The sequence below is a fragment of the Engraulis encrasicolus genome, unplaced genomic scaffold (genome assembly GCF_034702125.1).
Source record: "Engraulis encrasicolus isolate BLACKSEA-1 unplaced genomic scaffold, IST_EnEncr_1.0 scaffold_88_np1212, whole genome shotgun sequence".
In the NCBI taxonomy this organism is placed as follows: domain Eukaryota; kingdom Metazoa; phylum Chordata; class Actinopteri; order Clupeiformes; family Engraulidae; genus Engraulis; species Engraulis encrasicolus.
This window is the reverse complement of record NW_026946236.1, coordinates 120,926-137,500: the sequence shown is the minus strand read 5'-3', so window position 1 is coordinate 137,500 and position 16,575 is coordinate 120,926. Positions and strand designations below refer to the sequence as shown.

The window sequence follows — 16,575 nt, the reverse complement described above, 5'->3', positions numbered from 1 at the left end:
ATCGGCATCAAAATGAGCAGTGTCAAATTAGCACCCGACATCAATTCAATTGACAGGTGGTCCTTGAACATTTTTGGGGGGACTAAGTGGTCCTTGGTCTGAAAAAGTTTGAGAAACACTGAACTAGGTAAAGGCATTGTCAGAGAGGCCTTGGCTCTGAATACAAACTGTGTGAAGATCATAAGCCAACTCGTACAAATGTTTCAGAGAGAGCAGTTTTAAAATCCCTATGATGTGACCCCATTCACTTACGAAAAAAATGTGTGAACAGCTCAGCGCATAGGCCTGAATATGTCCATTTTTTGACTGAACCATTTGGCCTAGAAAAGGGATCTCAGCTTTGACATGACGAGCAGGGTTGTGCCATTTGTGTGTCAATATCATCTGTCAACTTGCAAAACTTTTGGAGGTATGACAGAGTAAAAATAAGGCTGCGCATATTACTCAGCTATTAACCGCCAAATTGTCACCTTGAGAATCTTCATTCATACACACACACCAAGGAGGTCTACATTACTTACTGTATCATTGACACACACACATGCAGCCATGTAGAACTTTAGACCTCTGCTGTCACTTGGGCAACCATGGCCTAATATGCTGCTGTGGCCACTCTATACAGTAAGTAGCAGTGGCCTACTAGGTAGGGTGTTGGTCTGTCAGAGGGTTGCAGGTTCAAATCCCACCCTTACCTCTCCCTACCCACCCATTGCTGAAAGGCACCTGAATCATCTCCACACACACACACACACACACACACACACACACACACACACACACACACACACACACACACACACACACACACACACACACACACACACACACACACACACACACACACACACACACACACCATTGAGAGTAAATAGAATGGAGGCCAAAATTCTATTTCATTGTTGAAGCCAAGTTGGAGCCAAGGTTGGACCCAAAAAGACCAAAAAATGGCCAAATCCCATTCATTCCTATGAGAGACATAAAACCCTGTATCTCCCTTAAATGCCACTCCAGGGGGATCATTTTTCGCTCAACTAGTAGGTCCCCTTGCTCTCCAACTTACCAGGGTGGTGATTTTTTGTGGTGATGTTTTATTTTAGAGAGATATTAAAAGTTTTATCCTCCTGACTACCAAGGGAAAAAAAGTTTTAAAATCTTTGTTTTTTTTTACTCCCCCAATTGTTTGAAGGCAAAAAATGAGATTGACAACATTTTTTTCGAATTTTTATTTTTTATTTTAAAGATTTAATGTGTCCATTACAGTGGAGGGCCGTACATTGAAAATGTACCTTAATTGCTATCAATCAATCTGGATGAAAAATCATAACAATCAGTTTAATAATTAGTAAATTTGAGCATTTATGAGTTAACAATGAGTGTTTTATTGGTTTGAGGTGGAAACTGGATGTGTCTGTGACCATTATCATTCATGCAGGTCATCTCAAGTCAAAGCAATTTTGTTTTAAGCAACTGGACTTGCAGTTGAAGCTTGAATGACATGTGGTCCCTCAACTGAGAACTTTCACCAGAGTTGACTAATTGTATAGTTCTGATGTGTGAAATATGGGTTATTATCTCTGGAACAAACATGTGTTCATGTCTATAGGATTAATTTAGTCTTAATTTAATTTTTGGTTGAAATATTGTCCTGCAAAGTTCAGACACACATCAGAGTCATGCTCCACATGGGGCGACAAATGCATCAATAGGAAACGTTCTGCTTGTTCTGATTCTACTTTTCCTGCTTGAAATGAATCCTAAGAGGTCTCTGAATCTTCAGCATCTTCCTCAAACATCACATCTAGGATTATTTATCAATAATGTGCTGTAAAGTGTCTCTCCTTCTGATTCTGATACTGACTTTCTGACTGGAAAAATACAAACAAAATGGAAGATGTCACTACCAATGTCCATTTTAGAGGACATTTCTTTAACGCCTAAATATGGGAATTAAATAATGTTACATTAATTTAGAAATGGTTTAATTGTACTCTGAAGAGATTGAAATAACATATAAAGATGATGTTTTAAGACAATAATTGCCCACTTTAAAGTATTATGCATTTACTTTCCCTTTAACCAAAAGCGGCCTATTTTTAATGGACACCATTTTCCTTGCAAAGAAATAGAAAGTTCCCAAAACCCCACCCCTACACACATGGTATCATTGGAAAGCTCTGAATGTCCTCTTTAAAGACCAGCACAGTAGTGTGTATGGGGTGGGAGATATTGCAGTTTACAAATGTCCTCTAGAGAGGACAAAAATGAACTGCTGGTAGTCAGGAGGATATTGACCAATGAGCATCAGAACATGGTTTGATTGACCGTTAGAAGTCTTGTTGTTGTCCAATCAGCACCTGCGTTTGGCGTTGCTAAGGTGGAATGTAAGTTGGAATGTTCCCAAATCTGGCTTCAAAGCGTTGAATGGCAAATAGCGTTGATTTGGCGTCCATTCTATTTACTGTCAATGACACACACACACCTCTCTCTCTCTCTCTCTCTCTCTCTCACAGACACACACACACACACACACACACACACACACACACACACACACACACACACACACACACACACACACACACACACACACACACACACACACACACACACACACACACACACTCAGACCTCTATCTCTTTCCCTATTATTATTATTATTGATTCATTTTCTTCCAGATATAATGTTTTTTTTTTTTTTTTATGTGTGAATAGAATATGGCTTGATTGAAAAAAGTTGATACTCATACTAAATTCATAAACTCAAAGTTGCAAGTTGGGTCCTAAATATCACATACAGTATATCACAAAAGTGAATACACCCCTCACAGTTCTGCAGATTTTTGAGTATATCTTTTCATAGGAAAGCATTACAGAAATTTCACTTTGACACAATGATTAGTGACCTTTTAACAACATATTTAACCGCTTAAATTTCTTGTTCACTCAGAAAAAAACTAAATACAGCCATTAATGTTTGAACATGTACTCACGAAAGTGAGTACACCCCAGATTAAAATCCGGTAGAGAAGGGGCTATGTTGGCTCGAATCGTCTCGAAATGAAAAGGGATGACAAGAGAGGTCATCAGTGTGCGTTTCAACCTTTCTTTGCATTGAACTTTTAAATTTGCCAATGTTGACAGCATTCATGCATCCCCAAACCATGTCAGTCCCACTACCATGCTTGGCTAGTGAGAGGATACACCTTTTTTGTAAAACTCACTTGTTTACCACCACACATGCTTGACACCATCTAAGGCAAATTTGTTTATCTTGGTCTCTTCAGATCACACAACATGGTTCCAGTGATCCATATCCTTGGTCTGTTCATCTTTCTTGAAACCAAGATAAACAAATTTGCTTTATATGGTGTCAAGCATGTGTGGTGGTAAACAAGTGAGTTTTACAAAAAAGGTGTATCCTCTCAATAGCCAAGCATGGCAGTGGGACTGACATGGTTTGGGGATGCATGAATGCTGTCAACATTGGCAATCTGAAATACACCTAAAAGAAACATGCATGTCAACATGCACTGTGACTACTGAAGCAGATCATGATTCTCCATAGGATTGCATTCAAATCTCACACCAATCTATTTAAGCCAGATGCAGACTCAAAATGTAAAAGTTCAATGCAAAGGAAGGTTGAAACGCACACTGATGACCTCCCCTTTCATCCCTTTTCATTTCGTTTCATTTCGAGACGATTCGAGACAACATAGCCCCTTCTCTAGATTTTAATCTGGGGTGTACTCACTTTTGTGAGTACATGTTCAAACATTAATGGCTGTATTTAGTTTTTTTTCTGAGTGAACAAGAAATTTAAGCAGTTAAATATGTTGTTAAAAGGTCACTAATCATTGTGTCAAAGTGAAATTTCTGTAATGCTTTCCTATGAAAAGATATACTCAAAAATCTGCAAAACTCTGAGGGGTGTATTCACTTTCGTGATATACTGTAGCCCTATTTGTGTATAGGTATCCTAGGTATCTTTGTGCTTCAGGGATATTCTGAAAACATCAAGTTGAATGATATCCCAGGCTTTATTTACAATAACTTGTAACAATAAATGATGTTTCAATGCAACTTGGAGGGCATTTCCACCCTTTATCTTAAAAAAACCCTGAATTTTGCTGTCCATGGGCTAAAAGTGTGTTTATGACATAGTATGTCTTTAATCTGGTAACCAAATACTTAGCTCACCAGCTCCTCCTCTTAATGCTGAATCCATGCATACCTCATATGTTAAATTTGTTTAAACTAATAAAAAGTTATAGCAGTTTATATATTTTAGAGCGCCCCCCGCAGGCCATTTTGTTATCTGTGTGTTTGACACTCGAACCCAAATTGTTCTATAGACCCTAAACTTCAACTTGGAAGTGAAAACCAAACTTTAACACCAATTTGAAATGACTGAGAAAAATTGCACATGCCTACGACCCCACTATACCCATTTGGGGGGCCCTAGGCGAAATATAGACATGGGGCGCTCATGAATGACCTTTTCTGGTATTTACCATGGTGGGGCTGACTGTTGGGGGCCCTTATGGACAGCAGATCTTAGTGGGGCCCAAGGCAGTTGCCTGGTCTTAATGGGTAAAGCAGGCTCTGTGTGTGTGTGTGTGTGTGTGTGTGTGTGTGTGTGTGTGTGTGTGTGTGTGTGTGTGTGTGTGTGTGTGTGTGTGTGTGTGTGTGTGTGTGTGTGTGTGTGTGTTTATGTGCGTGAGGAAGAGTGCATGCACTGTGTGATTTGCTAATTATTTCTGATATCTTCTCTGTGTGTAGTACTGAATGTCTATTGCAGAGGTACGGAGGTGTGTGGCAGAGAAAGATTGAGATAAGATGTAGTGAAGAGCTTTAGTATTCCATCTTTATCCTGATATCGCTGTGAGTCTTTTTGGCTCTGGGTGATGTACTCCCTGGTTCACATCGTACACAGAAGGGAGAATTCCAGAGAGAGAGAGAGAGAGAGAGAGAGAGAGAGAGAGAGAGAGATAACTGGAGTTAGTTAGTGTAGCTCCCATCTTTAATCTGATTATTGCATCATCTGTGTGCATCTCTTGTCCTCTACTCTAGACTGGGTGGTCATTATGGCACCTTGAGAAGGGAGATTCCAGCAGCAGCAGCCTCCAGTAGCAGAGAAGGATGGAGATAAGATGTAGTGAAGAGTTTTAGTATCTCATCTTTAAACTGATTATCCTGATATCTGTGTGTATCTTCTGCACTCTAGAGTGACCATTAATGGTAGACATCGTGTCTTGAGAAGGGAGATTCCAGCAGCAGCAGCAGCAGCAGCAGCCTCCAGTAGCAGCTCCCACTCCTCAGATGCTGCAGAGCTGCACCTCACACACAACACCCAGCAGCATCCAGGAGCACAGCTGCTCTCTACTCACACTCCCACGTCAGTCTCCATCACACACACATGCACGCACGCACACGCGCACACACACACACACACACACACACACACACACACACACACACACACACACACACACACACACACACACACACACACACACACACACACACACACACACACACACACACACCTGCAACAATTGCAACATGTTTAACTGGACAGCATGACAACTCTGAGGGTACTTTACTGATGTGTGAAGTTAAGGTACAGTCTGCTGAGTACTAAACAGACTGGTGTGTAACGTGACACATTACATCAGTACTCTACAGATTGGTGTGTAACGTGACACATTACATCAATACTATCCAGACTGGTGTGTAACGTGCAGTGTTGGGCAAGTTACTTTGAAAAAGTAACTAGTTACTAGTTACTAGTTACTAGTTACTTCTCCAAAAAAGTAACTGAGTTACTTCCTGGGTTACTCCGGTATCAAAGTAACTAGTTACCAGTAAAAGTAACTATTGCGTTACTCGCCCCCCGACCATGTTTCATAAACCATATAGAGAAGGACGGTAAAGACAGGTGACGTTACAAACAACAATTTATTGCAACATAATAAACCAAAGCCACTGGATGGACAATTTTTTATTTTTTTTTAATAAAAGAAAATAACACATTTTAATAGGCTTATTTAAATTCAACTAAAAATGTGCATGTTAAATCCAACTTTAAATTACTACTAAATGTAGTATTTACATTTTAATTATTACTAAATGCTACCCTTTCAAACAAGACTACGATTACGTCATTTTGTAGTTCACAGAGTCGTGAAGCAGTAAAGGACGCGACCTGTGACGCGACCACAAAATGCGGAAGTAGCCACTTTGCGTCTTCGTCTCGAAGCGTGCGAGTTGAGTTTGTGTTGTTATCAGCGAACTATCAGCGAGCTATTTCCTCGTGGTTAGTGAGAAGTTGAATCATGATGAAGCTCTGAGCATGTTATTTACCTATTCTGACTCTGAAGGACCGTTTTTATCTCACGAGGAGGATAATGATCGGACGAGCACTCTTTGTTTACCGCGGCGAAACTTCCGACGGCAGTGATGCCGACATGCGAAGCAAGGATGTTCTCTAAGCACACACACACATTTAAACTCACTCGGTGACTTTATCCTATCTCAAGTGAGTCGGTGGTAGTGGCGAATGCATTCGTAGTGTCCATACAGGTATTGGTGGAGGAATTAGGGGTGAGAGAAGTGGGTCTGGTAATGTTAGCTTGCGCTCCCTCCATTCAGCCTCCGGTGATGCGGGTAGCTACCTATCCGGACGCAAACGCAATAATCCTGGGATCAGACAAACACTGTTCACCAAGCAGCACACACACACTCATTCTGTCCCTCTTCCTGACTTCTACTGGGTGAATGGCAGCGGCGAACGTGGCCATATGACCGTATGGAGAGGTTTTGGTAATAGAAGGCACGTGACGACGCATAGGCTACCCTAAAACAGTAACGTGCAGTAACGGAGTGTATGAAATTGTAACGGCGTTATACTGACAGTAAGAATAATTAGTTAGATTACCCGTTACTGAAAAATGTAACGGCGTTAGTAACGCCGTTTATTTAAACGCCGTTATTCCCAACACTGGTAACGTGACACATTACATCAGTACTATACAGACTGGTGTGTAACGTGACACATTACATCAGTACTCTACAGACTGGTGTGTAACGTGACACATTACATCAGTACTATCCAGACTGGTGTGTAACGTGACACATTACATCAGTACTCTACAGACTGGTGTGTAACGTGACACATTACATCAGTACTATCCAGACTGGTGTGTAACGTGACACATTACATCACTATCCAGACTGGTGTGTAACGTGACACATTACATCAGTACTCTACAGACTGGTGTGTAACGTGACACATTACATCAGTACTCTACAGACTGGTGTGTAACGTGACACATTACATCAGTACTCTACAGACTGGTGTGTAACGTGACACATTACATCACTACTCTACAGACTGGTGTGTAACGTGACACATTACATCAGTACTATCCAGACTGGTGTGTAACGTGACACATTACATCAGTACTATCCAGACTGGTGTGTAACGTGACACATTACATCAGTACTACAGACTGGTGTGTAACGTGACACATTACATCAGTACTCTACTCTACAGACTGGTGTGTAACGTGACACATTACATCAGTACTCTACAGACTGGTGTGTAACGTGACACATTACATCACTACTCTACAGACTGGTGTGTAACGTGACACATTACATCAGTACTATGCAGACTGGTGTGTAACGTGACACATTACATCAGTACTCTACAGACTGGTGTGTAACGTGACACATTACATCAGTACTATCCAGACTGGTGTGTAACGTGACACATTACATCAGTACTCTTACAGAGTGGTGTGTAACGTGACACATTACATCAGTACTATCCAGACTGGTGTGTAACGTGACACATTACATCAGTACTATACAGACTGGTGTGTAACGTGACACATTACATCAGTACTCTACAGACTGGTGTGTAACGTGACACATTACATCAGTACTATCCAGACTGGTGTGTAACGTGACACATTACATCAGTACTCTTACAGAGTGGTGTGTAACGTGACACATTACATCAGTACTATCCAGACTGGTGTGTAACGTGACACATTACATCAGTACTGTACAGACTGGTGTGTAACGTGACACATTACATCTACAGACTGGTGTGTAACGTGACACATTACATCTACAGACTGGTGCAGGGATTCCTCCAGTACTTTTATTCTTAAGGTGCCCACCTTGACAGCAAACACATACCGTCTTGACTTAGTTCCCTGAAAAGATAGTTTTTGTCTTGTTAATGTTTTTACGACCTGTTTACCACGTTCGTGTGTCCCTCTCTTTGTCTTTCCTCTCCTCCTCGCCTTGTGCTTATGGCCTCGATATGCAAGGAAATGTCATTGACACAAACTAGATTGACAGTCGGTCGTGTTTCCGATATCTGCGGCCACCATGTTACTTCAGATTTTACTCCAGACTTCGCACAACACATAAACTGTATTGCTGTACTGGCAACACATAGTGCGAGCAAGTTTGTCCGCTAAATGCATTAACAACGAGGGCTCTCACAACTTTTCAACCAGGGCAAAGAAAGCGTCCTTCTGCACGGCCGCATGTGGCCCCGGGCCTGAGTTTGCCCACCTGTGGTGTAAAGTAACAAAGTGTGTGTGTGTGTGTGTGTGCGTGTGTGTGTGTGTGTGTGTGTGTGTGTGTGTGTGTGTGTGTGTGTGTGTGTGTGTGTGTGTGTGTGTGTGTGTGTGTGTGTGTGTGTGTGTGTGTGTGTGTGTGTGTGTGTGTCTGTCTGTCTGTCTGTCTGTCTGTCTGTCTGTCTGTCTGTCTTAAAGGGAGGATGGCCCTGGTGATGACACACAGAGGGGCTGTGAATGCTGTGCTGAAGTTCCAGACACCAGCCACTGGGTCCTGGTGGAGCCTGAGGTCTCCACAGAGAAGAGCATCTCAACCTACAGCCTGAGCTCTGCTGCAGGGAGCTATGAGTGCTCAGAGTCCAGTCTGCGTTGGTCGTGTGGTGGTCCAGTCACCCTGCAGTATCGCTTCATGGACTGGTACATGTTTACTGAAGAGCTGGCCCGTATGCAGTGCAGTCCAGCTGGTCCTCTGATGGACATCAAGCTCACATCAGGAGAGCTGGAGGAGATCCACCTGCCTCATTTCCTGTGTTTGGGGGGCGTCGAGGCCGCACACAATGCTGTCAGACTACTGCATGCACAGGACAGCGGAGTGTATTTGGAAACGTGTACAGTGACCCAACACCATGCCAGTCTTCTCCAGCCCTCCCTGTCTCTGCTGGGACCAGTGTACTACCTTCTGGATCTGCTGTCTCCTAAAGTCCACTGTCAGCTGCTGCTGTTTTACCAACGCACCACTATCCTGAAGCTTCGCACCTACCTAGTCCTCAACAACCAGGAACACATCGATGCCATTCACAAGCAGGAGGAGAACTGGAAGGGGGAGAGGATCAAGAGGAACAGCACAGTGGGTTCACCCCTCCGCCTGGGAGACACCTTCCATGTGATGACGTCATGCCCATCCAAAATCGACCCAGGGGAGGTAAAGCTGGTTCCAGATAAAGTTGGTTCCATGGGCAACTTCTGTGTGGTTAGCTTCAACATAAAGCATCCAGAGGAGAGTTTTGATGTGCAGGTCAAACGACCTCAACACGAGGATCCCATCTGGAAAATCAGTGTGGAAAAGGAGGATTACAGCCCACCCAGCACAAGCCCAAACCTGCACAGCACCAGTGTAAGCATCAACCTTTTCATTTTCTCTCCACAGCACCCAGTACAGGACTTAGGTTGTGCATTGATGTCATGGAGGTATTATACTGTACTATATGTGCTACAGGTAATTGGATCAATTGCTCATATGCCAATCAATGAGTGGGTTCATGCTAATAACTCAACCAAATCACAGCATAGACCATGAATCATTGTCTGAGGTGATACCATTTGACAGCTAGGAATGAGCCATTAGTGGCATGTTTGTATGTCACACTACGTAGTCAGTCAGTAACATTCATACTGTACATGGTTCTCACATGCAGTACCAGTACTCATCAAGCTCTGTTGCTGTTACTATTACAATCAACTAATGTAGCAGTCTCTACTGAAGTTGATGACAGCAATAAGAGTGGCACAGAAGCTCAGGATGATTAATTTCAACATTTTCACATACTCATCCAATGTTGCTGTTGCTATTCCAATCAGATGCTGCTGAACCCTGTTGCACAGGATACATTTGAACAAAGTTAAACTTTCTCCTGACCCTTAATGTAGGGGGAATCTAAGACTGAAATGGCCACTATGTGCCGTCTCATGTCACAACTGTAATTAATATTTACCACCATCACAAATTTGAATTATTTCTATTAGTGGTACAGTTTTATGGACATGAAGTGTGGCCTAACCTCCATGTGCTCCCAAATCAGGGCCATGGGTACATAGGAACTTCTCATTTTTATTCTCTACTCCATGATAAACGGTCAATAATCTCAATCACTTCTCAATACTGATACATTTGTGTTGGAAAAAGTAGTTAATCTACACAGTGGACCTTCAAAGTCTAAGAAAGTGTATCCATTTTTCCTTTTTCGGTCTGATATGATGCCACAGTCTTTTCCTTTTCCCATCCTGCACTGCCTGTGCAGTGCTCTGGATGATTTCGGTTCTGACAAACTGAAGTGCTTTAAGTTGTACTTGTAGTAACTATGAAACCACCTCAGCACCCTATCTAGATCTTATAAATACTAGCCATCACATCAGCTATATAGCACATGTGGACCTCATGCTAGCATATGTGTACCTCTAATTGCTAGTTTAATACTCAGCGCTCACACCTTCTCATCAGCCTGTCTTGACCTCATATAAAAACTGATGAGCAGAGTTCCAGGACTAACCAGACCTACTCTATTCTTCTACATGTCAGTCGAGCACCAAGACACAGACTGTGGACCTCTTCAGTACGTTTGATGAGTTGCAAGAGAAGGAGCTGAAGCGGTTCAAGGCATACCTGTCTTTGGAGAACATGGAGGGCTTTGAGCGCATTCCCAGAGGACAATTGGAGAAGTGGGATGCCACAGACCTGGCCACTAGGATGACAGAGAGATATGAGAAAGAAGGGGCTGTCAGAATGACTCTGACCATCTTGAGGAAAATGGAGCTCAACGACCTTGCCAACAGACTAGAGGTAACATGTGCATTATTTATAGAAACAGATTTGTGTTAGCAATATAATAACATCAACCTTGTATGTCTCAAAGTAGCGTCCCTGTGCACAACCACTGTCCAGGTGCTGGTGATGTGCAGTAAAAGTAATCCAAGTAAAGGAAGGATGAACCACTGCACACTGGTATTCTTTGCTGGTGGTGTATTTGGTGAACAACGCGTTTCGCTGTCACAAAAAGTGAACCTGATGAAGCAACAGCGAAACACGTTGTTCACCGAATAAACTACCAGCAAAGAATACCAGTGTTTGGTGATTCATCCTTCCTTTACTTGACCAACCTTGTATGTCTTGTAAGAGTATTTTTATTTAATTTAATAATCATCTGAAAAGGCTTCAACAATAATGCACCTGAGATCTGTCCATGCACCATTGAGCCTCTTTTGACCATGTTGCTCTGCCTTGCAGGAGTCTATCACCTTGACAGGCCAATGAGAGGAGCTTCAGGTACAGATGTTTGGTTTTATTCTCATTGTCTGTATTCCCTTTATTTATTGGAGGTGTAAAATAAGGCCATAGTGACTATGAAACCACCTCATCACCCTGTCTAGAGCTTACTAATTCTCATTTTCATTTGTAGATTGGCAATCATAGAAAACTAAAGCTGTAGCTGTTACCATTAGCCAATCAGCAGATGCCATGAATACTAATTAGCATATATACAGTGAGGAGAATAAGTATTTGATCCCTTGCTGATTTTGTTGGTTTGCCCACTAATAAAGACATGATCATTCTATAATATTAATGATAAAATGTATTTTAATATAGAGAGACAGAATATCAAAAAGAAAATCCAGAAAATAACTTTGAAGAATATATTTTAATTGATTTGTATTCCATTGAGGAAAATAAGTATTTGACCCCTCTAGTCAAAGAAGACAAAATACTTGGCGGCAAAGCCCTTGTTTTCTCATACAGAGGTCAGATGTTTCTTTCAGTTAATGACAATGTTTGTGGATATATTAGAAAGGACTTTTGTCCACTTTTCTTTGCAGATCATCTCTAAATCACTTAAGTTGTATGACTGTAGTTTGCCAAATGGGAGCTTCTGTTCCCTTCACAGGATTATTATAGGGTTAATGTTTGGAAACTGTCTAGGCCACTTCATGACCTTAATGTGCTTCTGCTTGAGCTACTCCTTTGTTGCTTGGGCTGTATGTTATGGATTATTATCATTTTGGGAGGCCAATCCATGACCCACCTTCAGTCTAGTGGTGGTGGGAAAGAGGTTGGCATGCAGCATTGTACGTTTACATGTCTCCCTCCATCCGTTTCTTGACGATGTGAAGTCGTCCTGTGTCTTGGCCAGACAAACAACCTCAAAACATAATGTTACCACTTTCATTTATGATGTTGGAGAAGGTGTTGTTCTTGGGATCATAGGCAGCATTTCTCTTCCTCCAAACACATAGAGTTGTGTTAATGCCAAACAGTTTGATTTTGGTGTCATCTGATTCCAGCACCTCCCAATCATATCCTAATCCAGTTTGACGTTCATTGGCAAACCTCAGGTGAGCCTGAACAGGTTCCTTCTGAAGCCGGGGTACCATACATGCACTGCAGGATTTTAATCCGCTGTGGTATCATGTGTTTCCAATAGTTTTCTTAGTGATTGAGGTCCCAGCTGCCTTGAGATCATTTCCTAGCTCCTCCCATACAGTTTTAAGGTGCTTTATCTCCTTTTTTCTGGTTATTAAATTCCCACAAGGTCAAATCCTGTATGGAACCAGAGACAGGCCTAAGATTGATGATTGATGATCATTTTGTATGTCCTAAAATTGGGAAGAAATGCACCAACAGTTTGCTCTTTAATATCCAGGAGCCCATTTCAGCCTTGTTGAGTTCTAAAATCCTGTCCCTGACATCCTTTGACAGCTTTTTGGTCTGTCCCATGTTGGCGAGTTTAGTTTGATTGATTGACTGATTCTATGGACTGATTCTGCAGATTCAATGTGTCTTTTGTGCAGGTTACTATTAACAGGTGTGTTCAATTCAGATAACAAGTTGATTGGAAGTGCCATTTGATCTGCGGGATCAGAACTCTTAATGGTTGGCAGGGGATCAAATACTTATTTCCCTCAATTAAATATAAATCAATTATTATATATTCTTTAGAGTTAATTACTGGATTTTCTTTTTGATATTCTGTCTCTCCATATTAGAATACATATTATCATTAATATTAAAGACTTATCATGTCTTTATTAGTGGGCAAACCAACAAAATCAGCAAGGGATCAAATACTTATTCTCCTCACTGTATATATATATCAGGGATTAAAGTTTTCCGTCGCTATGACGGATTTCCGTCAGCTGGATTTTCGTTTGGACGGATTTCCGTCCTTATAATTCAAGTCAATTAATTTACAAATTTTACTTTCCAACTGAACTCAAATCGAGAGCACTCCTGGCCATGAGAAGGGGACGAGAGGTGTGTTTCGTGCAAGGATTTAGTTATACAATCCAGCACCGGTCGTGTCATACAACAGATTCACTCAGTAGTTTTGAGCCATCCCTGGTCTTCCGTGTTCCAAAAAAAAAAGTACACCAGCAGTCAACAATTCGGTTGCGGCGCAGCGCGAGAGATTAAAAAATCAAATAGCCAACATTGTTGCTGATGGCAGAAAAGAAAATAAGTGTAATACTATGTCTTTAAAGTGCAATGACAATCATTAAACGGGTTGGACTGATTCGTTTGAGTTCAGTTATTTGCGCACTGCGCACTCAGGACTGATAGGTGGGTGATTTGTCTTGATTCGAGTGGAAAGTTGCGCGACAAGCTTGGGAAAGTGTGCTACTTTTGTTATATAGACGTATGTCTGACTGTGTCGTGTCTGCTTGCGTCGTGTCAGCTTGTAGGATAGAACATGAGTGCGTGTAGGAATCGGGGACGTTTTTAAATCAATGGTAAGCGTGTGCCTTGCACCGCACATCGAGAAGCAAAAAAGTACCGGTAGCCATAGGTTTTCAAAACGGTAGAATACAAGAGGTAGACTACCGCACCCTGTTTGTAAACATCAACAAGTTATTTGTAACAGGACGAATCGTGAAAAACATACAAAATAACCAACTAGTTGAAATGTCAGAAATACAACTGCAAGCAATGCGCACCAGTGCTTTCACCAGAACAGTGTTTGCCCATTCTGATGGGAAAAACAAAATATAGCCTACTACAACAACAAAAAAAACATAATGGGATCACTGTATCAACGCATTGCAATTCCAAGTCAATAATTCTGTGATATCAGCTAGACCATTTTGAAGCAACACTCAATGTGAATCCATTCTGCATAATGTTGTGAACAATTCATAAACAATGGGTAGAAATAAGAGGAAATAACCAAAACATGCAACAAATTGTAGTTCAATGTTTGCAGTCTGATATAGTATCCATTATCCCTCCATTCTCGGCCAGTTCTAGTCAATCTGGTGGCCTAGGCTTCCCTTTCCATCTTTCCTTTTTTGTATTTAGAAATTGGCATCTGTAAACATAGCATAGCATCTGATCTAGTACCTACAGGTACATTCATACTGAGTGTGTATATAGGCCTACTGAGTGTATAATGAATATTCATTACCTCCGCCAAGGAGGTTATGTTTGTTAATGTGAAGTGTAAAGTGTTATGTTGGTTGAAGTTCTGATTTTGTGGCACTTTTTGGTATTACTGGCGCCCTCAATACATAGGCCTATTCTGCTCCAGGCGACTGCCCTGTCTGCCTATGCCTAGTGCTGGCTCTGGCACCATTCCTTGCATAAAACCAGTGTATGTTTCGTTATGAGGGCAGAACCTGGCTACATTGGTTTTCGTTGGGTTACGGAGTGATACTCGATCGGGTGCCTAACCGGTAAAAAAGTTCAGTCAGATGACTTTTTTTTGCTTTAATCCCTGTATATATATATATATATATATATATATATATATATATATATATATATATATATATATATATATATATATATATATATATATATATATAAAATATATAATTCATATTAATTACATCATATCAATCCACCTGCAGGACACCGTGGATGTAGCAGATTTCCTCAACAGGAGCAGAAGAGATCTCAGCCAGAGGGTGACAAATGTGATGCAACTGGCAGCTGGGGCAGCTGTGGCCTAGTGGTTAGAGAGTTGGTCTTTCAATCTAGGGGTTGCAGGTTCACATGAGATGCTGTCAGAAGACTTGATCAATGAAGAGCAGTACAGAGAGATTGACGCAAAGCTCACTGACCAGGCCAAGATGAGATGCATCTATGATGCCCTGCGTTCCTGTGGACCTCCAGAGAAGAGGTTGTTCTTCAACATCCTCCAGGATCTGCTGTGAGACTTCCGATGGTATAAAGAGGGCTGTGAAAAAAAGTTCAGTTTACATTACATTACACTTACCTGACACTTTTTCATCCAAAGCAACCTGCCGTCGCTTTAAGTACAAGGTATTAATTGTATTGGTATTGGTTACAGTCCCTAGAGCCTAGGGGGGTTAAGTCCCTTGCTCAAGGACACCTCAGCCATGGAGTGAGATAGGGAGTGAAGGGTGGGACTTGAACCTGCAACCCTCTGATCTAAAGCCCATCTCCTTAACCACTAGCCCACGGCTGCCCCAATCACTGCACTCACTTCACTGCTATGCTGTGAGAGTTGGGCATTGAGAGGAGTTGGGAAGAAAAACTGAACCACTTATGTTTCCCCTGACCCCATGGGAACTTCTATTTACTTACAGTTCATAGGCAGTCATGAGAATGGGTTGGGTTTGTAGATATGGGTGTTGGGTTTTAAATGTTAAAGAAAGCACTGAAGACATGTTTGTTATCTTCCAAGTTTATATGTTTTTAAGATTTTCTATGTACTGTAATATTGGGTAACATACTTTTTATGCTTTTTATACTATGTACCCATTGCTTTTTTATGATACCGTTATGAGGAAATATGGTGTTCTTTACATATTATGTTTTTTTTCTTTTATGGATTTGATGTCAACATGGGTGGACAACAAATGTGAAATAAGTTAATTTACCTGTTACAGTTATTAATGTGTACTGTCCATGTCAAATAAACCACGTCAACTTCTGACGACATTTTAAATCTGGTGGCACACGCTGACCAGACAAAAGTAAACGAGCACGTAGTAGCCTGGGATGGGGCTTCTTGATAGGACCTGCTGTACCACTTTCCTTTCAGCTGTACGGTACAATACCACTTTCCTCTCAGCTGTACAGTACAATACCGCTTTCCTCTCAGCTGTACAGTACAATACCGCTTTCCTTTCAGCTGTACGGTACAATACCGCTTTCCTTTCAGCTGTACTTGTTATGTTTGGAGCAATGATATTCTGGGCGGTTTATTCACTCTGTAATAGAATGTCAGAGGTGCAAGTTACT

At 41.5% G+C, this 16,575-nt stretch overlaps 1 protein-coding gene across 1 annotated transcript in view; it reads left to right on the top strand.

Moving 5' to 3' along the window:
* The window catches only part of LOC134444957 (NACHT, LRR and PYD domains-containing protein 1 homolog), an 18,751-nt gene extending 3,474 nt beyond the window's left edge, over window positions 1-15,277 (top strand). Inside the window, exons 2-6 of the mRNA XM_063194128.1 lie at window positions 5,228-5,398; window positions 8,799-9,714; window positions 10,897-11,157; window positions 11,602-11,640; window positions 15,216-15,277. Coding sequence (XP_063050198.1) covers window positions 9,010-9,714; window positions 10,897-11,157; window positions 11,602-11,628 — 993 coding nt within the window. The 5' untranslated portion in view covers window positions 5,228-5,398; window positions 8,799-9,009 and the 3' untranslated portion in view covers window positions 11,629-11,640; window positions 15,216-15,277. The remainder of the gene's footprint in view (window positions 1-5,227; window positions 5,399-8,798; window positions 9,715-10,896; window positions 11,158-11,601; window positions 11,641-15,215) is intronic.
* The last annotated feature ends 1,298 nt before the right edge of the window (window positions 15,278-16,575 follow it).